This window comes from Oncorhynchus kisutch, linkage group LG26 (assembly GCF_002021735.2).
Source record: "Oncorhynchus kisutch isolate 150728-3 linkage group LG26, Okis_V2, whole genome shotgun sequence".
Taxonomy (NCBI): domain Eukaryota; kingdom Metazoa; phylum Chordata; class Actinopteri; order Salmoniformes; family Salmonidae; genus Oncorhynchus; species Oncorhynchus kisutch.
In genome coordinates this window covers 26,621,300-26,642,292 of record NC_034199.2, presented here as the reverse complement: position 1 = coordinate 26,642,292, position 20,993 = coordinate 26,621,300, and the positions used below count along the sequence as shown (strand labels likewise).

Below are 20,993 nucleotides of genomic sequence, written 5' to 3'. Positions count from 1 at the left end.
ACATGTTAGACACAGATTCCACATGTTCCCCTTTAAATAAGCCACTCTTTCCCTTTAAAGATTCAACCCCTTCTCCCTCTTGGGCTATTTTGACACACTTTGACATGGTTCACTCTGCACTCATTACTCACAGGCATTTTTGGAATAGCTTCTGATTCCATCTGATTATTCCATGTTTCCTCGACTTTGTAGCTGGTTTTGACACCTTGATTCAATGGTAGGTCAAACCGAGACATGCCCACTGGAATTGAGCATCCATGCCATCTCTCTCGCTACACTACAGGATGTTTGGGTAGTTAGACTTCCTCAATGTGTGTTAATTGTTTGTGTGTCGAGGGGTAGATCACCAGTTATCTCTCCAGTCCTCCTATGCTGCTGAAATGAACTGATATGGGTAGTTATCTTCTCCTAGTCCATACAATATGTTCAACACACCTGCAGTTAGGCCTTACAGTATATATATTTTTATTTATTTAACATTTATTTAACTAGGCAAGTCAGTTAAGAACAAATTCTTATTTACAATGACGGCCTACCCCGGCCAAACCCTAACCCGGATGACGCTGGGCCAAATGTGGGCTGCCCTATGGGACTCCCAATCACGGCCGGTTGTGATACAGCCTGGAATCAAACCAGGGTCTGTAGTGACGCCTCTAGCACTGAGATGTAGTGCCTTAGACCGCTGCGCCACTCGGGACCAATTGGTCAAATTAAGGTAAGGGAAGAACTACGTTCATGTACTATAGAGAAACATTCCAGTATTCAGGCTGACTCAATCATGCAACTCAAAATGAAACTTTTGACCTACGAGGTAAGGACAGCAGGGTGCACAAAGCCCTACAGTGTGTTTGTGAGTGTGAGTCTGTACAGTGCAATATTTATGATGTGGGTACAGGTTTTTGGGATTCTTTGATGTAAACTCTATATAAACCTGTATGTCATCGTTGCTATGTGTTTGTGGTTTGGTCCTATACGTACTGGTTCCTGTGTTCCCGGATCGCTGCGTTTATAGATCTATGCAGCCAGGCTTTTCTGACACAGGAAATTGGCTGTCTGTCTGGGGGATTGTGGGCCCTCTGTCCAACCTCCTATGAGATTCACTCCCAATGTGACGGTAGGAACTTCATCACAATGACAGACACACTGCGCTCTACACTCCACTCCCCAGGAAAACATCCCACAAATTAGTTTAAGCCTTTTTAGAGCTTAGATTGATTATTTGTTTGGCCATTGTAATTTCTAGCACAGTTGTTTGCATTACTTTGTACATAGTTCTATGTAGGAAATACATAGTTTGTTGAGACCATTTATATTTAAATTAGTATAATTTCTGTGAAATACAGTGCTTTGAGAATGTATTCAGACCCCTTGACTCTTTCCAGATTTTGTTACGTTACAGTCATATTCTAAAATGGATAACATGTTTTAAAATACTCAGCAATCTACACACTATACCAGATAATGACAAAGTGAACGCAGGTTTTTAGACATTTTTGCAATAGAAAAAGCTGATTTACATAAGTATTCAGAACCTTTGCTATGTGACTCTAAATTGACCTCAGATGCATCCTATTTCCATTGATCATCCTTGAGATGTTTCTACAACTTGATTGTAGTCCACCTGTTGACTGGCAAATGACAGTCTTTGCCAAAAGGCACCTAAAGACTCTCAGACCATGAGAAACAAGATATTCTGGTCTGATGAAACCAAGATGAAACCCTTTGGCATGAATGCCACGCGTCACATCTGGAGGAAACTTGGCACCATCCCTACGGTGAAGCATGGTGGTGGCAGCATCATGCGGTGAGGATGTTTTTCAGCGGCAAGGACTGGAAGACTAGTCCGGATTGAGGCAAAGACGAACAGAGAGATCCTTGATGAATACCTGCTCCAGAGCGCTCATGACCTCAGATTGGGACGAAAGTTCACCTTCCAACAGGACAACGACCCTAAGCACACAGCCAAGACAACGCAGGAGTGACTTCGGGAGAAGTCTCTGAATGTCCTTGAGTGGCCTGGCCAGAGCCTGGACCTGATTGAACATCTCTGGAGAGACCTGAAAATAGATGTGCAGCAACGCTCCCAATCCAACCTGACAGAGCTTGAGAGGATCTTAAGAGAATAATAAAATAAACTCCCCAAATATAAGTGTGCCAGGCATGTCGTCATAACCAATAAGATTTGAGGCTGCCAAAGGTTCTTCAACAAAGTACTGAGTAAAGGGTCTGAATACTTATCACATTTACATATTTCAGTTTTTTTATTTAATAAATTAGCAAAAATGTCTAAAATCCTGTTTTTTCTTTGTCGTTATGGGGTATTGTGTGTAGATTGAAAAAAACATTTAATCAATTTTAGAATAAGGCTGTAATCTACCAAAATGTGGAAAAAGTCAAGGTGTTTGAATACCTTCCGAAGGCATTGTATGCCCCCTCCTAATGCTTTAATGATGCTCATTGCAATAAATGCTTTGTGTATTTAGGCTACTTCATGGTTTGTAGCATAATACGGTCTACTATATCCATTTATCCATTTGACAAAGATATTGTGCTCAGTAGCTACTTTGTGAAAGTGTATGTATTCCATTAGTTTCCACAGTGTTTTTCCTTTCACAAACTAAGTCCCCACTGCTTGTGTGTAATCCAGATTTATGTCAAAGTATATTTAGATAATAACTGATTAAACCTTTGACAAACATCTCATTCCATGTCATTTCATCCATCAGCCCTGCTGCTTTAAAACCTACTCCATAAAACCTCAGGCAGAGTGCCGTTGTTCAAGTGTTTTTGGAACAAATCGGAGCAGAGCTAGTCTAATGGGTTTGTATTTATTTTCTGTGTTTAATTGGACAAATTAATTGCATTCCAGCAGTGGAGTATAGTGGCATTATTGTTCTAGAGAATAAACATGGAGAGGTCCAGCATGGACTATAAAACTGTAGGATAAACAGGGCTCTCAAAGGAAAGTATTGAATGTCTGTTTATGGGTAGTAATATGAAGTGCAGGGCTCTAAAATGACTAATTACATCAGCTATGTGGATTTCTGGGGAGAGCTCTTGAAAGGTGAAAGTGTGTGTGCGTTTGTATGTCTGGTTTCAGATAATGGGATGGATGTGTGTCTGTTTCTGTATTTGTTTGTGTGTGCGTGTCCATGTCCGTGTGCGTGTGTGTGGGGGGCTTCATAAGGGCCCAGGGAGGGTTGACCTCGGTGCGGGGCAGGGGGAGAAATGGTTTCCTCTCCCCTGATCTCTCCAGACTATTAAACCATGTTCCTCTCTTCCGCCCAGATGAGTGGAGGCGTGCTGCTGACCCACTCGACATGTGTGACTGCCTGACGCTGTGGAGGGAGCGCCACCACTTTCACCTCCTCGGGCTGCAGTATAACAGCCATGACTCTCTATGGAACACTGCTGGAATGGATCATGAGGAAATGGGAATCCTATTATACAATATTTCCATCTACTTTTTTAAATGTTAAAAGTGGAGATAGCCTACAAATAATTAGATGGAAATCATGGTTCATCCACATGACCGCTGTAGCTTTATGAATGTGGTGGGAGATAGAACAGAAAGAATGCAAGACACACTAACCATACGGGGTTATTCAGAAAAATAACGCCACAGTGAATAAAAAATTCAAATAGAAACTAAAGAAAAAGAAGAGGTAAATAAAGAGAGTAAAAGGGCGGAGGCAGATAAAGGGAGTGTTCATATGGTAACTACCCCAGAGAGAGGTGGTCAGAGCTGGGCATGACTGAGCGTTCTGCCACCTCATCACTTAGATGACCACCAAAACCTCGCCTTCTCCTGCCGCGCTCCCACAGCAACCAGGTTATGACTCAGGGTCTCCTCGGACCGATCCGCCACCCCATATCTTAGTCAGGTAGCTGCAGGCTTATTCAGCTAGAGTGCTGGATGCAGATTTAACCTAACACATGGCTCACTACTGGAATGACTTGTGAAATGATTCACTCACTAACTGACTAATTGTTAACTTACTGTTCACTGTTTCAATCTGTTCGAGAAGCTGAACACGTCCTCCAGTTCAGCAGGTGTTGCTCATAGCTCATCTGAACAACTTCTCAGACTTGTTTGCGGTTGCTAAGCAAAAGCATCCAAACAGAGGCCAAAGAAATGCCACACTGACACTGTAATACTAGAAGACATATAAATCTATGTGAAAGATAGGGGTCATGTTCTGTTTGAACTTGAACACTATAGATAATGGATTATTTGGGGTCTGTCACCTCCATGCTGTGGTATGCAACTAATATGATGACGATGCTGTATTGATGTGGAGTTTGGATCAGTGGTCAGTCAGTGTTGGACCCTGTCCTAACCTTAACCATTATGAGCTGAACAGCAGAACAGGTGCTAGGGCTGTAATCTACACTTGGATAGGGGCCTTTAAATTCACATGGACGCCATATGTGGCTACCGCCAAGTGTTTTGGGAAAGGTAAGCCTTCCACCCAGTGGTCAAGTTCAGTAGTGTAGCCTACTGTCTCAGCTAGGTCACCTGTGATACAAGTCAGTATTAGACTTTGGGAGATGTCGTAGAAACCAGCCACTAGGACCAACAGTGAGTGTCTGCCTCACCATACGGTGTGCAAAAGGTTTCATGTTTGAATCCAATGAAAGAATGTTGTTTTGAGATTTTTGTATTAAGCCTATCCCAAACCTCAACTCTTCGGCGTTAATGCCTACATAACCTTAAAAATGTGGATTGAATGCCTCTGGTGCATTAGAGGCCTGTTAGAAACCAGTGATAGAAAGTTGTTTTTGAGATTTTTGTTTTAAGCCTATCCCAAACCTTAACCCTTCGGAGTTAATGCCTAACCTTAAGATTTCAGCATTAATGCCTAAACTTAACGTTAAACTATTTGAAATTTGACATTTGGAACACCTTTGAAATTTGAGAAACATGAATGAACGTTTAATTCTGACGTGAGACTGCGGGAGCTTGTGACTGTCTAAGCCAATACACTACTGAAGAAAAAAACGACTGTTTTCTCTCTCGCTCCAATCCAACAGTGTGCCACGGCTGACTATTTTGGAAAACATTGTACTTGGCACACCTGATACAGCATGTCATCATATTATCTGTACAGCCTCTTAACACTTTTGTACATATAGGAGGGGTCCTCTGCATGAACACAGCAATGACGATACATATCTGCTTTCGACCTGACCTGTGCTGATAGCTTACTTTTTGATAGTTATTCCATTCTCTTATAAACACTGATCTTGAAACTGGATTTGTCAATCCATAGTAATTTATCCAGGAACACCTTTTAAATAAGACTACTAGAGGTAAGCACTTATTCTACATTTCTCTCTGACAGTTTACTCATCTGAAGAGCCAAGAGTCTGTCATTTTCAAGAACAGTCACAGCTATGGAACCCACTGCCATTTCTCCCAGGTACACTGGCCTGTTGTCTGTGAAAAGCTATGAAGCTGAAATGAATAATAAACTCGGGGTCCGTGAGTATCTGTAGCCACAGTGCAGATGACTGAGATGGAGGGAGGAAACATCATAAACATTTCACTCACTATAGCTGTTATGGGTGTTCGGTTAACAGCCAGAATATGACATGTTGACAAAAACACCAGGGAAATATTGCTATGAAATCCCTCACTTTTAGATATTGTTTGAGGCAGAGAAAGAGATTACACACAATAAACTGGAAAAGTGCGCTGGAGGCTGTACTGAATATGGCACGGTTAAATTGAATTCAGAGGTTTTACTGAAAAGTGACTTGGGGTAATATTGGGGTCAAACTTTGTTTGCTAAATAAACGTTTTTTTATCTAAAAGTTTTCATTCTGTTTTGATAATAAATGATGCATTCGAATGCCATTTAGATTCGTTTTTGAAATCTATTGCTGTTGGTTTGTAACAGTGTGTGTGTGTGTGTCTGAGTCAGGTTTTTTCTGAAGAATTTTTAATTTTGGTAGGTGTGACATTTATGGCTTAAAGAGCCAAATCCAGCCTCGTAAAGAGCTGCCGTCCCTTTTTACAGCCTTATAAATACAGAGTAGATTTGTTTTTTTGTCTGACGCGAGATTAAAAAGTGAACAGAGGGAGGTGTTTTAAGGTGTCCATTTCATTCATTCCCAGCACCCTGCGGTCAGGATATAAACAGGATAAAAACGTGTTTGATGTAGGTGTGAAACACTGCTGTTACAGGATTAACATTCAGGGTTGGGTGAGAAAACGTAAGCAGTCCATCTTTCAGCAAAATTTGGCGCTGAAAACTGAGATGGCAGATGTGGGTACTATACTCTAGTCTTGCTAGTCTTCTTGAAATATTTAGTCTACGTACACGAGGTATAGACCCCCTAAATTGAGCCTGGGTTACAAGAGCAGTGAACTAAAGCTGAATCTGCCTTTCTCCCACTGATGGCAGTATAAAATAACTGGAGAGAAGAGGGAGGAGGGGTTCCCAGTAGCTGACTGAATCTAGTTCTGTCCTGTGTGCTCTTTGGGAGCAGTAGTCTTGGTGGTCTGAGACTCTGGTGGCCTGTGACTGATCTGACACCCACCCCCCCGAAGCCCACTTGGGTCCGGTTTGGCCCTGATCCAGCCATGAATCACTCCCCTAGGCTGTGTTACAGGAAGAACCAGAGAAACAGGCCTAAATCATACCTGTCCAAAACCCATGTGACAGGAAGCTAAGACCAACCAGAGAGGGAAAAGTCCAACTCGAAATGTAACTATTAAAGAAGGAGTTTTATATGAATGTTTTATACGAGCCTGTGGTTGCAGAGGGATCTGCTGTGTATACATACAGTACGTCCTTTGGACTTGAGTTAGGGAGCAGTGGATTTATTCATTCACAGGCCTTCTGTAAAACCTGAGGGAGTGAGGCTCAACATGAGTAACTCAGACACAGTTTATTTGGGAAATGAAGCATGTCATTGAATAACACAGTGTTATGTCCTATCAGGATCCTATAACAGTTCAGATATAAAACTAACAGTGTAAATCTCTCTGCTTAAGGCCACCCCTGCAGTAGCCATGATGTGGGGTATATATATATATATATATATAAAATCATGTGGTGATTCATGCAATAGTGAGAATAGCTCTCTCTCTCTTCTTCCTCTTCCTCCTCTTCTCTTTAAGGAGACCGGTGGCGTCCGCGAAAAACATGATCTCCTCTTTGCTCTCGACCTCCCTCTGGAGGAACTGAAGACCAGCACTGTTGAAACCCAGAACATCCTGGAGCAGAAGAAGAGGTACAGTTTTATATGACTTGAGGATCATTAGCCTTTAGAGTACATTTTCTGACTAGACTCACCCTGATCTCTCGGACTTTAGAAATGGTGTTGATTCTCAGCTCGTCTATGACGGTCAGCAGCATCTGGTTACTGGAGATCTGGCCAAAGTGGATTCTGGAGAGACAAGGACAAGCACAGTGAAGACTGACCCTGACAGTACTTTAGGCTCATCTACTCACACTTCAGGTACCAGACACACACTTGTGTGAGGTTGTTTGCATATGTGAGAAACACACAAACTGAGTAACAAACACTAATGATTGGTGCGAGGTTGTTTGTTAGCATAACCGTAGTCTCAAGAAGTCATCCTTCCAAATCTCGTTGTGTTGACTCAAATTTTGTACGTCTGGAGAACTAAGAATTAGATTTTGCGATTGAAAGGAAGCGCTGGCTGTTAACGCTCACATTTTGTTGGCTCGGAGTAGAAATTATGTTTCCCTTCAGGAGAGGCATTTCCTTGTTTTCCCTATTTTCCTACCGTGTGTCAGACAAAGATTTATTAGCCTATGCAGTGTCATTTGTTTTATCTTATGGTAGCTAGCTTGTTGCAAGCCAGACAATTATTCAGAAACAGCACATCTTTTTGGAGCTCCACCCATTCAAAATAGTTGATTGGCTTGATAAGTGGCAATGAGTCACTTGTTTAAATCTAAACTCCACTTCTTCCTGAGGAGAACTTCTCCAGGTTTTCACACTACTTGAGAAGCCTGGCATCAGAGGCTAGCATACCTGAGCAGGAAGAAGAGACAACGGCACACTAGCTCCACCTCCAGGCCGTCCTGGACATAGCAGTTGAAGAGAGACAGCAGGTCTGGAATGTAGGGGAACGGCAGGACCAGCAAAGACACCTCCAGCTCACTGGACCGGACCTTCTTTATTACGTCCAAGACGTAGCGAGACGGCTGCAAGAGAGGGAGGAGGATGTGGTTACGAAGTTAACATGATAGTTCTGTTCCTCACTAATCTAATACGCTGAGCTATGTATGTATTATGATTATTTCAGAAGGAATTAAAAACTTACAGAAACATTTCCAAAGGCCACAAGGATAGGATTGGCCTTAGGTGGAGGCAAATGTTTTCCGGCTGACTGGCAGGCTATCTGATGCTCCTCCATTTTCCTGCTCTCTGATCTGTACAGCTCCAGAGCCTCCATGACACGCTCAGCCTGAAGAGACACACACACTGGCCATTACAAACTACACACACAAACACATACCTATCCGAACGTGCACACACACACAACCTCTCTATCTCTGCAGTCTAGTTACTTGACATGGAGACTCACAGCTTTGACTGTCTCTATGGTTTTCTTCGCCGCTGGTGCTGCCTCTGCATCCTTGTTCTCTCCTGGAACCTGTGAGACACACAAGACAGAGACTGAACGACACTGAGAAAACAAACATATTCATTTCCACTGGTTTGAAATAAAGTCAGCACTTACCACAGGCTCATCCCCTTTGTCCATGCCCTCCTCAAACTCAGCCTCTCTCTCCTAAAGAAAAACATTTGAGAGGGTGAAAAAGTTCAAGATAAAACCTGATTGGTGTCCACTATCTCCCTTCCCTTTTACCCACAGACAGAGCATGTTTCTGGGGCACCACTACCCACCATCTCCCTCTCTTCCTCCAGGATGATGGGTTCTCTGGTCCTCTCCCAGAGCCTCAGGGACTTGTCGTGAGACGAAGACACAATGTGGTCCCCGTTAGGACTGATGGCCAGACACCAAACCTCCCGATGGTGACCCTGAGGATAGCACGTCACACACATGGGTCAGTGGTTAAAGGTCAACACTAGGGGTGGGGTCAAATCCATTTTCAATTTAGTCAATTAAGGAAGGGAAATGAAATTCCTCTAATGGGAAAGAAAGAGCATTTAGGTAATTGGTTATGTCACTTATCAATTTCCCCCAAAATTGTATCATGAACTCTAGGCCTCATCTCCATAAGGGAAATGTAGCCAACAGCATGGGAGTGAATGTCACCTCTAAGGTCTGGATGTGCTCAAACTTGTCTGCGTCCCACTGTTTGATCTTCTTGTCCTTCCCCGCTGTGAAGAACAGATGGGTTTTGGGGACAAACTGAAGGAACATGACGCTGAGAAAATAGAGAGAAAAAAGCAGACGAGAAATGGAGAAAAAAAACAGCGACATGAAAGAGCAGATGGGGTGATGTCATCGGTCAGAGGCAGCTAACAAGGACAGTGTTTCTGAAACTGGAGTTTAAATTAAATATTTTACTGGAAATGGGGAGAATGAAGCCAACATCTTTTAAATTATATCATTCAAGACCGTTGGTCAAGCTTCCACACTGAGCCATTTACACTGAACATATGGCTGACAGCTTAGGACGAGGTGTTCTTGCAGTATATTCTATATTCATATTAATATATAAACTCAACAAAAAATGTCCCCTTTTCAGAACCCTGTCTTTCAAAGATAATTTGTAAAAATCCAAATAACTTCACAGATCTTCATTGTAAAGGGTTTAAACACTGTTTCCTGTTCAATGAACCATAAACAATTAATGAACATACACATGTGGAACGGTCGTTAAGACACTAACAGCTTACAGGTAGGCAAGTAAGGTAACAGTTATGAAAACTTAGGACACGAAAGAGGCCTTTCTACAGACTCTGAAAAATACCAAAAGAAAGATGCCCAGGGTCCCTGCTCATCTGTGTTAATGTGCCTTAGGCATGCTTCAAGGAGGCATGAGGACTGCAGATGTGGCCAGGGCAATAAATTGCAACGTCCGTACTGTGAGACGCCTAAGACAGAGCTACAGGGAGACCGGACGGACAGCCGATCATCCTCGCAGTGGAAGACCACGTGTAACACCGGCACAGGATCAGTACATCTGAGCATCACACCTGCGGGACAGGTACAGAATGGCAACAACAATTGCCCGAGTTACACCAGGCACAATCCCTCCATCAGTGCTCAGACTGTCCCCAATAGGCTGAGAGAAGCTGGACTGAGGGTTTGTAGGCCTGTTGTAGGGCAGGTCCTCACTAGACATCACCGGCAACAACGTCGCCGAAGGGCACAAACCGACCGTCACTGGACCAGGCAGGACTGGCAAAAAGTGCTCTTCACTGACGCAAGACAGGAATGTCAGTGTTCTGCCATGGCTAGCGAAGAGCGCGGATCTCAATCCCATTGAGCACGTCTGGGACCTTTTGGATCGGAGGGTGAGGGCTAGGGCCATTCCCCCACTGAAATATCCGGGAACTTGAAGGTGCCTTGGTGATAGAGTGGGGTAACATCTCACAGCAAGAACTGGCAAATCTGGTGCAGTCCATGAGGAGGAGTTGCACTGCAGTACTTAATGCAGCTGGTGGCCACAACAGATACTGACTGTTACTTTTGACAAGTAAAGTCAAACAAAGTCAAGGTATTGGAGTGGCCATCACAAAGCCCTGACCTCAATCCTATAGAACATTTCTGGGGAGAACTGAAAAAGCGTGTGTGCGCAAGGAGGCCTACAAACCTGACTCAGTTACACCAGCTCTGTCAGGAGGAATGGGCCAAAAATCACCCAACTTATTGTGGGAAGCTTGAGGAAGGCTACCCGAAACGTCCCAAATTCAACAATTTAAAGGCAATGCTACCAAATACTAATTGAGTGTATGTAAACTTCTGACCCACTGGGGATGTGATAAAAGAAATAAAAGCCTAAATAAATCTTTCGCTACTATTATTCTGATATTTCACATTCTTAAAATAAAGTGGTGATCCTAACGGACCTAAGACAGGGCATTTTTACTGGGATTAAATGTCAGGAATTGTGAAAAACTGAGTTTAAATGTATTCGGTTAAGGTGTATGTAAACTTCCGACTTCAACTGTGTGTGTGTGTGTATTTAATATATATATATATATATATATACACACACACACACACACACACACACACACATACAGGCAAGAAAAAGTATGTGAACCCTTTGGAATTACCTGGATTTCTGCATAAATTGGTCATAAAATTTGACCTGATCTTCATCTAAATCACAACAATAGACAAACACAGTCTGCTTAAACTAATAACACACAAACTATACGTGTTCATGTTTTTATTGAACACACCGTGTAAACATTCTTAGTGCAGGGTGGGAAAAATATGTGAACCCTTGGATTTAATAACTGGTGTGCCCTCCTTAGACAGCAATAACCTCAACCAAACGTTTTCTGTAGTTGCGTATCAGATCTGCACAATGGTCAGGAGGACCATTCTTCTTTACAAAACTGTTTCAGTTCAGCAATATTCTTGGGATGTCTGGTGTGAACCGCTCGAGGTCATGCCACAGCATTCAATCGGGTTGAGGTCAGAACTTTGACTGGGCCACACCAGAAGGTGTATTTTCTTCTGTTGAAGCCATTCTGTTGTTGATTTACTTCTGTGTTTTGGGTCGGTGTCCTGTTGCATCACCCAACTTCTGTTGAGCTTCAATTGGCGGACAGATCGCCTGACATTCTCCGGCAAAATGTCTTGATAAACATGGGAATTCACTTTTCCGTCAATGATACCAAGCTGTTCAGGCCCTGAGGCAGCAAAGCAGCCCCAAACCATGATGCTCCCTCCACCATATTTTACAGTTGGGATGAGGTTTTGATGTTGGTGTGCTGAGCCTTTTTTTTCTCCACACATAGTGCTGTGTGTTCCTTCCAAACAACTCAACTGTAGATTCATCCGTCCACAGAATATTTTGCCGTGGACTGATGAACATCAAGGGTTTTAGAGATACTTTTGTAACCCTTTCCAGCTTTATGCAAGTCAACAATTCTTAATCTTAGGTCTTCTGAGATCTCTTTTGTTCAAGACATGGTTCACATCAGGCAATGCTTCACGTGAATAGCAAACTCAGATTTTATATTGCAGGGCAGCTCTAACCAACATCTCAAATCTCATCTCATTGATTTGACTCCAGGTTAGTTGACTCCTGACTCTAATTAGCTTTTGAAGAAGTCATTAACCTAGGGGTTCACATACTTTCCCCAACCTACACTGTGAATGTTTAAATGATGTATTCAATATAGACCAGAAAAATACAATAATTGGTGTGGTGTTTGTTGAAGCACACTGTGTTTGTCTATTGTTGTGACTTAAGAGGAAGATCAGATCAAATTTTTAACAAATGTATGTAGAAATCCAGGTAACTCCAAAGGGTTCACATACTTTTTCTTGCAACTGTGTGTATATATAATATATGTTGTATTTTTTCTGTACCTGTCATCGTGGGCAAACATAGATCTGTGACAGTCCCCAAAGTCCAGACCCCAGATCTTGACGTTTCTGTCTGCAGAGCCAGTTGCTATCAAGGCACTGTCCTGAGAGATGGACAAGTAACACCCAGAGTCAAGACAGATTGAAAACATACACGCAGCAACTTTAACCAACACACACTCAAGTATGCACATTCCATTTTCATCTACTGTCACTCATTACATTAGTTTTTCGTTTAGTTTGGGGTTGCTAGGATGAGTACCGGTACTCACATGAGAGATGTCCAGGCAGAGCACCGGCAGCTTGTGTCCATACAGAGATAAGAAGAACTTCAGTGTGTCTGTGTAGAAGACCTTGACGGTGCAGTCCAGCAGGGAGACAGCCAACAGTCTCTGGTCAGGAGAATATTTCACACACAACACATCCTCATCCAGCTGCAGTGTACGCACGTGTTTCACCGTCAGCCTCCTGCAACACACACACACACACACACACACAATTAGAGCAGAGTAAACAGAAACTCCAGTCAAGTGCTCACTTGATAAAAGCTCACTTGAATAACAGCGTGCAGCCTGACTGGGCATAAAACTAGTTGCCTCTAGTATGAAACTGCATTCTAAGTGTTATTGACACTATGTGAATAAAGCTTGGCTTACTTCTGTGCAGCGTCTTCGTCCTTAATCAGCTCAAACTCCCAGAACTTCACAGTCTTGTCAGCCCCGCCAGTCACTATCCCCCTCTGAGGAAATCACATAATTACAGTCAAATAAACAGTCAGAGCAAATGGGAATGTTTTTTATTTTATTTTTTTAAATACTATTTTATGGGCTTTTGTTTACAGATAAGGGGCCTATGGAGTTGTACACTACATGTATTGTGGATGATGTCAAACATGGACAGAAAGAGGCAGGTACAGACAGTACCTGATCAGGAGACAGACAGAGGGACCACAGAGCTCCGTTATGGGCGTCGACAGTCTCCAGGAGGGTACCTGATGCCAGGTCAAAGATCTGAATCTTACCACTCTGATAGAGAGAAGGTTAGCCTGGGTTACACACAATAGATTAATACTGAATAATACACTTATACAGTAGTTTGGTGTACGTTAGTGTGTGCATGCGTGTTACCTTGGTCCCTAGGATGATCTGCCTGTCTCCAGGGACAAACAGGGAGCAGAGGGCGTAGTCACACGCCATGGTGCGAATCACCTGCAGGGTAGACCTGTGACGGGGTAGAGACTTCCCTTAGATACCCAATAAGAATGTAGAAAACTGCTCATAATACAGTATGTGTCTAGGAGTCATAACATGTGTCGCCTTTAAAAGATGCTGGAAAGCCAGCTTAGTGAACAAGATTTAACTCGTACAGTGAAACCACACGGTCACGTCAGTCCTGTGTGACCTGACTTTCCCACCTGTTCCAGACTTTGACGGTGTCCCCAGAGGCGGAGAGGACAGCGATGTTGTCTGAGCTGAAGGCCAGCGTGCGGGCATCGGTGCGGTGGCCTCCCAGGGTGAGCCGAGAGGTCTTAATGCCCGTGGGATTCTTGTCAGACGTCTTGAGGCTGTAGGTCTCCACGGTGTTGTTCTGAAGCAGCATGGCTACCTTCAACTCCCCACCCGCACACATCAGGCAGTCCACCCATCTGGGATATACATGACACTAAATGTTGGTTGGTTGATTGATTGAGTGTGTGAGAGAGTGCACTTGTGTGTGTTGCTGTGTACCTGATATTGGCGGAGGCCTTGATGTTGGTTAGTCTCACAATCTCATTTGCCAGTTTCCTCTCCACCACAGGCTCTGGGGCGTCCTCTGCATGCTGCGCATCCCTACACCAGAGGGCAGCAGCACCTCATCTTTACATTTCACCAATTTCATCAACATAACTATTTATAAACATTGGAAGTATTTCGTTTGATTGGAATTAGATTCCACACATTTTCTTATTTCAAATCATCTCTGAAGGCTTTGCAGTATCGGCCTGGCCCAACTTGGGCTATCTGCAGACTGGTCCATGCCGTGGTTGAGGTGACAGTGTGATCTCTACTGTGTGCAACATACCTGGCCTTCTTCTTGGCTCTCTTCAGCTTCTTGGCCATCACCCTCTCCACCTCGTCCTCCGGCAGCACACTGAACACCTCCAGCACTGTGTCTGAGCCCTGAGAGAGAAGGATGTGAACAAGGAGGAAAGATCAGAGGGAAGAATACACATTACATTAGTGATCTGAGAAATGTATGACAATAAATCACTATTACTGGAGGGTAAGTAAGACTGTACCAACATTAAAAGGTCAATACTTACATGGCACGCCAGGACCTTGGCCTTGGCATCGGTAGTCATGGAGACTACCCTGTCCCTGGCCTCTCTCAGCAAAGAGCCAGCTTTCTTACAACTCAGGATCCTCTGTGTGAGAGAGAGAGAGAGAGAGAGAGAGAGAGAGAGAGAGAGAGAGAGAGAGAGAGAGAGAGAGAGAGAGAGAGAGAGAGTGAGAGAGAGAGAGAGAGAGAGGAGACAGAGAGAGAGAGGAGACAGAGAGAGAGGAGACAGAGAGAGAGAGAGAGGAGACAGATGGAGAGAGGAGACAGAGAGAGAGAGACAGAGAGAGAGGAGACAGAGAGAGAGAGAGAGAGAGAGAGAGAGAGAGGAGACAGATGGAGAGAGGAGACAGAGAGAGAGAGACAGAGAGAGAGGAGACAGAGAGAGAGGAGACAGAGAGAGAGGAGACAGAGAGAGAGAGAGAGAGAGAGAGAGAGAGAGAGGAGACAGAGAGAGAGAGAGAGAGAGAGACAGAGACAGAGACAGAGACAGAGAGAGACAGAGACAGAGACAGAGACAGAGAGAGACAGTGAGAGAGAGAGAGACAGAGAGACAGTGAGAGAGAGACAGAGACAGAGAGAGAGAGACAGTGAGAGAGAGACAGAGACAGAGAGAGAGGGGCCGAGGGAAAAGTATGAAACACATCCAGATTTCAGATACACATGTATTAGACAGCAACGATAACTAACAAACTTCCGTACTTGACAGTGTTCCGTACATGTGACCAAAAAATGTATACACTTACAGGTCAACTGTAATATGAATACCATTGTAAGGCACATTTTCCAAATCAATGACGAGACCTTCATGCTGCCCATCTCTGCATGATTGAAGAAGGCAATGGAGCTCCGTCAGATCTTTTTAAAAATGGCGGGTGGGGAAGTGAAGGCTACTGAGTAATAGTGAAAGGGGGAGATATGTCGTACGCGGAAACGGCTTTTTTCACCCGATTTGTCCAACTGATCACCTTTAAAATTGTTATAAAACACTATAAAGAGTTTATATAATGTGTCATCACATACCTATTTGAAGGTTTATGTCAAATTTGAGGGATTTTAGGGCGACACTAAAGTTATCTTCAGATGAAAACAGCGGCTGTCACGGCTTTTGAGTCAGTAGTTTGTGTGTCGGGGGGCTAGGGTCAGTTTGTTATATCTGGAGTACTTCTCCTGTCCTATTCGGTGTCCTGTGTGAATCTAAGTGTGCGTTCTCTAATTCTCTCCTTCTCTCTCTTTCTTTCTCTCTCTCGGAGGACCTGAGCCCTAGGACCATGCCCCAGGACTACCTGACATGATGACACCTTGCTGTCCCCAGTCCATCTGACCGTGCTGCTGCTCCAGTTTCAACTGTTCTGCCTTATTATTATACGACCATGCTGGTCATTTATGAACATTTTAACATCTTGGCCATGTTCTGTTATAATCTCCACCCGGCACAGCCAGAAGAGGACTGGCCACCCCACATAGCCTGGTTCCTCTCTAGGTTTCTTCCTAGGTTTTGGCCTTTCTAGGGAGTTTTTCCTAGCCACCGTGCTTCTACACCTGCATTGCTTGCTGTTTGGGGTTTTAGGCTGGGTTTCTGTACAGCACTTTGAGATATCAGCTGATGTACGAAGGGCTTTATAAATACATTTGATTTGATGATGTCTTGCAGTGATGACGCAAACAATGACTGCATTCAGTTGACTACAATTGACTAGGTATCCATTCCCCTTTGCTTGTCCCTTACACTTTCTTGTTTATTTTTTTATCTGTGAGAGAAGTGCTGCCCCTGGTGGAAAGGCTGTACGGCACACGTGTTGCATAATGCGTAGTACAATACGTTGTGATACGTCACAATGTATCGTACAGCGTCAGAGGGGTCACATTTTTTCAACTTTTCTCAAAAACTATTGGTCTATTAACATGTCAATCAACACTTGAATAGAAACTTAGTTTACACCCCGGATTTTGATGCCAACAATCACTCAGTCCCATTAGTTTTCATCGCAGCCTCGTTTGAATGCAGCGGTACACAAAATCTGTACGGAACAGTGTTAGCTACCGTTACATATGCCATTCATTACTAGCTACTTTCCTTCTTCAGAGTTATTTTCTAGATGAACTGATTCACTTGTGCTGCAGGTAACCAATCATGGTGTTTTGCCCTGTAGTGGATCATGGTCTGTCCTACCTCCTCAGGGCTCTCGTCCACAACTTCCTCCTCCTCCTCATCATCATCATCATCAAGTAGGCTTTTTCCTTTCTTCTCCTTTGGTTCACCAGCCTCTCTGCCCTGAACGACGGACAAACCGAGAGAGAGTGAAGGACTCAACTAGCCTTTTATTCAGATAAGATATTTGAGACCTTTTCATTATTGTCCAAAATATGTAGTTATGTGTGTAGAAGGCTCATTGTAGCTCCTCTGTGCTTACCTCCTGTAGGTAGTTGATGTCCCAGGCCCGGAGCTCACTGTCGGCTGAGCCTGTTATCAATCTACTCTCTTGGTTCAGCAGTGCCATGCCCCAGACCTGACAAAACACACAACCAAGGTGATCCAATCAGATAAGTGTCTCTCAGAAATGACTAACTAATCAGACAAGGGATCCAATCACCTCTTAGTACACCATACAATGTCAACAACACATGTGACAATCAAATGTTAAGATAGGCAGGAGCACTCACCTCACTGCGATGTCCCAGCATGGTCTTAAAGCAGTGCTGAGTGTCCAGGTCCCACCACTTTACAAAGCTGTCCTTGGAGCTGGAGAAAACAACAGAAAGATCATTCAGACATCAGGGGGGGATGTAACTTTCCCTAGCTGGTATCCAACCTGCGCTCCTCGTCTTTCAACGGCAGAACACTAAAGGCGTCCGAATGCTTCCCAAAACAGTTCAAACATATATTCTGACATTTTGTGAAGTTGTTAGTTGTGGTCTTCGGCAAGGGTTTTTTCAGGTGTTCGTGCAAACAAAAAAATTTCTCGATGCAAGACAAAGTCGGTAGCCAAAGGCTACGCCCTTTCGTTGGTAATTGGTCAACAGTAGGGATTCTTCAATAAAGTGTTCTCGTGCACATTTTTTAACTTGAGAAATACTGCACCAAACATCTTAGTTAGATGTAAAATTAAGTGACTAAGATCTCCTCTGCAAAAACATAAATTAATGACAGATCTTTTTTGTTGAGGAAGTGTATACTGGCTATGGCATCTAAAAAAATTGAGCGGCGGGCTTAAGGTCAAAATATTTTTTTTTCATTAAATTTGAAGATATTTGAAGGAGACCTAACCAAAGTATGAAACATGACTTGCTTCTACATTGATAAAGTTTGATCATAAAGTTACTGGTCCCCTCCCCCATGTCAAAAACTTGGAATCATTATTAAGGGGACAAGGTGACATCACCTTAACTCTCATTTTAATACACCAATGGTAACATGATATTCAATCAGCATGGAACAAAAGGGGGGGGGGGGGGGGTCATTCACAACTCTGAAGCAGTTGTCATGTCAACACATCCATCAGCGCTGCTATGAACCGCATTACAAGAGACATGCCAAATGGGAGATGTATATAAAAAAAAGTGATATCATTGATACAATTTCAATGTTGTTTGAGTTGCTTTATGTATCACCAAATTAACTTGAGATGATTTTACTGCAACACTGCATCCAAGTTCCTCGACATAGGCGTTTCAAAGAGCTGTCAGTCAAGGTGAGCTCATGAATATAAGGTCCCTGCCCAATCAGCCTGTCTTTTCAAACTTCCTGGTAGTTAGTCATGGGAGAAAAAGTACTTTTCAGAATGACTGTTAAACACCTTTAAGGGAGTATGCCGACGCCTTAACAGTACCAAGGGCCAAGACAGAAAGTCAGAGCCCTACATATGACTGATGTACTACCTGGTGACCAGAAGGTTCTTGTCTTTGAGGAACAGGGCCTGTGTGACAGCATCTTTGTGTCCTTTCAGTCGGTACAGACCACACTCGTTGATCACATCCCACACAATCACATCCGTGTCCTGAAAGGAAGAGATAATAATAGGCATAATACTAACCATATTTTAAATGCAAATGCCTTAGCTTGACCATGACGTCAGGACAGTGGACATCCCTGGGGACCTTGCCATCTCTATGGCAGCATAGTTCTGTTCTTACCCTGGATCCGGTCACCAGCCGAGAACCGAGAGTGTCGTAGCGGATCACAGTGACTGCGGACTTGTGCCCGTTGAAGGACACGTTGCTCTCGCCGTTCAATAGGCTGAAGATGCGCACAGCCCCGTCCTCGTAACCCACGGCAACATAGATGCCATCGGGGGAGGGGCAGAGGTAAGTCACCTCGTGCTTGTTCCCCTTGAGAATAAGAACCTGGGACAGGGGAGAGGACAGTTTGAAAGGAAGACATCTGACCTAATATATCATCTCTCACTATGAGGAAATACTGGTGATATATACAGTTACAACTTGGTATCACTGGCCAAGTCATCTTATTTGAGTTATCGACAGCCATGGGTTAGGACATTTCAGACCCAATTATAAGAGCACTGTCAGCAATGATGACCCTGATATCGGCTATGACAGCAGCAGTAGCCTACTGAGTCAACCCTACATGAATAGATCATCCCATGTCTCTCACCTTCTCTGCTTTACGCACGTCCCATATGAAGACATGCTCGCAGGCAGCCACAGCCACAAAGCGTCCTCTCTCCCCTCCTCGCATGGTGACAAAGGCGATGTTGGCCTTCTGGCTCCCAATTACTCCGAACACGGCGCTGGCAGCATAGCGCAGGTACTGCTTGGTCAACCCCATGGTCGCAAGATCAGGGTAATATCACAGGCTAGAGAGGATGAGACAGTGATGATGAATATCATATGATGATGGATTGGAGAACAGACAAGGAATGACAACTGGAGCATCAGCTAGCCCTTCTGACTTCAATGCATTACAGAAGGGCAAGTGCATCAGCATTATGTAGGCTAAACGGTGAAACAAGTGTACAATGTGCATTATAGCAAGCCTGGGTGCCAATCTGTTTCTGCCCCTTGCTAAAAACTCCTTATGGAATTGTCCTGCTTGGCTTGACAAGGAGTAACGTTAGGCAAGAGCACAAACAGATCTGAGACCAGGCTACATTATAGCTACAAAACAATGTATACAACAGTTACTAGTAGTACTGTAATAGCTAGCTAGCTAAGTCAATTCTGACAACTACATTTGTTAGAAGACTTGGTGAGATCCAGTGACCATGTGAGACCATAGCCAAGGACAGTAAAGGAGTAACGTTACCGTTAGGCAAGAGCACACACAGATCTGGGACCAGGCTACATTATAGCTACATCATGCAAAACAATGTATACAACAGTTACTTGTACTACTGTAATAACTAGCTAAGTCAAATCTGAGAACTGCATTTGTTCGAAGACTTAGTGAGATCCAGTGACCATAGCCAAGTTCCGCTGCAGTAGCTGGCTAGCTATGTCGCTAGCTTTAACGTTAGGCCCACGTGGTGTTCCACAGCATCGCTAATAAACCAAATAAATTACACAGTAAAACAAGCAAAACATGTTTTGAGACTGATTGATAACCGTTTCGTTTACACATTTATGATGTATACTTTTCCCAATTGTTTATCTTACTTGAATAATGTTACTAATTCCCAGATTGAGGCATCCAGTCAGTGACGTTTTCTGATGTTTTCTTGGCACACAAGGAAGACCCTACTAATCAAACACAGTTGGTCGAACACAAACACATAAGCACACATGGATGTCTCTCAAATTTCAGAAAGGCAGATACGACAATGCGTATATTAAAAACATGTGCTACCTGAGTATTGTACTTATGGTTGTTTTGCAATTTATGAAACTAACGATCAATCACATGGACTTTTATATGTATCCATTACTTTAGTCTGTATAATGGGTATTGTGTTGTTGATTTACAGAAAATATCTCCTCAGCCATATATTTGACCATATCTAAATGCCTAAATTTACCGACAATATATAAAACTCTCGAGAATTTACATACAATTCCAACGGCTCCTCTGAGTGGCGTTGGCCTATGCGTATTACACAAATGTTGTGATTTATCGTGAGACCCTAGCCATTATTCCGTAATATTTTTTGTGTGTGTGTCTTCTACGGAGGGATAGGTGTGTTATTTGTCGTGATCAAAGATTTTATTTCATATTGAC

General features: G+C 43.4%; 1 protein-coding gene across 3 annotated transcripts; it reads right to left on the bottom strand.

Moving 5' to 3' along the window:
- Window positions 1-6,878: 6,878 nt before the first annotated feature.
- wdr3 (WD repeat domain 3) lies at window positions 6,879-20,925 on the bottom strand. 3 transcript variants are annotated; one of them, XM_020461664.2, is made up of 25 exons: window positions 20,828-20,925; window positions 20,435-20,518; window positions 19,434-19,635; window positions 18,956-19,165; window positions 18,701-18,819; window positions 17,486-17,564; window positions 17,236-17,331; window positions 16,995-17,096; window positions 14,808-14,909; window positions 14,567-14,664; window positions 14,233-14,334; window positions 13,920-14,150; window positions 13,633-13,726; window positions 13,429-13,530; window positions 13,162-13,244; window positions 12,778-12,973; window positions 12,509-12,609; window positions 9,266-9,377; window positions 8,893-9,027; window positions 8,726-8,776; window positions 8,570-8,638; window positions 8,306-8,449; window positions 8,014-8,186; window positions 7,305-7,398; window positions 6,879-7,225 (listed from the first exon to the last, which is right to left on the bottom strand). In XM_020461664.2, exons 3-25 carry the CDS (start codon window positions 19,605-19,607, stop codon window positions 7,070-7,072), a joined length of 2,823 nt encoding a protein of 940 aa, XP_020317253.1. In that variant the 5' UTR covers window positions 19,608-19,635; window positions 20,435-20,518; window positions 20,828-20,925; the 3' UTR covers window positions 6,879-7,069. The 3 variants fall into 3 exon arrangements, with proteins under 3 accessions (XP_020317253.1, XP_031661781.1, XP_031661782.1); XM_031805921.1 differs by having other exon boundaries at window positions 20,435-20,515; window positions 20,828-20,923; XM_031805922.1 differs by lacking the exons at window positions 20,435-20,518; window positions 20,828-20,925 and adding an exon at window positions 20,085-20,294.
- Between the last annotated feature and the right edge of the window lie 68 nt (window positions 20,926-20,993).

Coding starts and splice junctions, on each gene's coding strand:
- wdr3 (XM_020461664.2), bottom strand. CDS start 19,607: ATGGGGTTGACCAAGCAGTACCTGCGCTATGCTGCCAGCGCCGTGTTC. Junction 14,910..16,994: donor TGGACGAGAGCCCTGAGGAG/GTAGGACAGACC, acceptor TCTCTCACACAG/AGGATCCTGAGTTGTAAGAA. Junction 8,777..8,892: donor TGGAGGAAGAGAGGGAGATG/GTGGGTAGTGGT, acceptor GTTTTTCTTTAG/GAGAGAGAGGCTGAGTTTGA.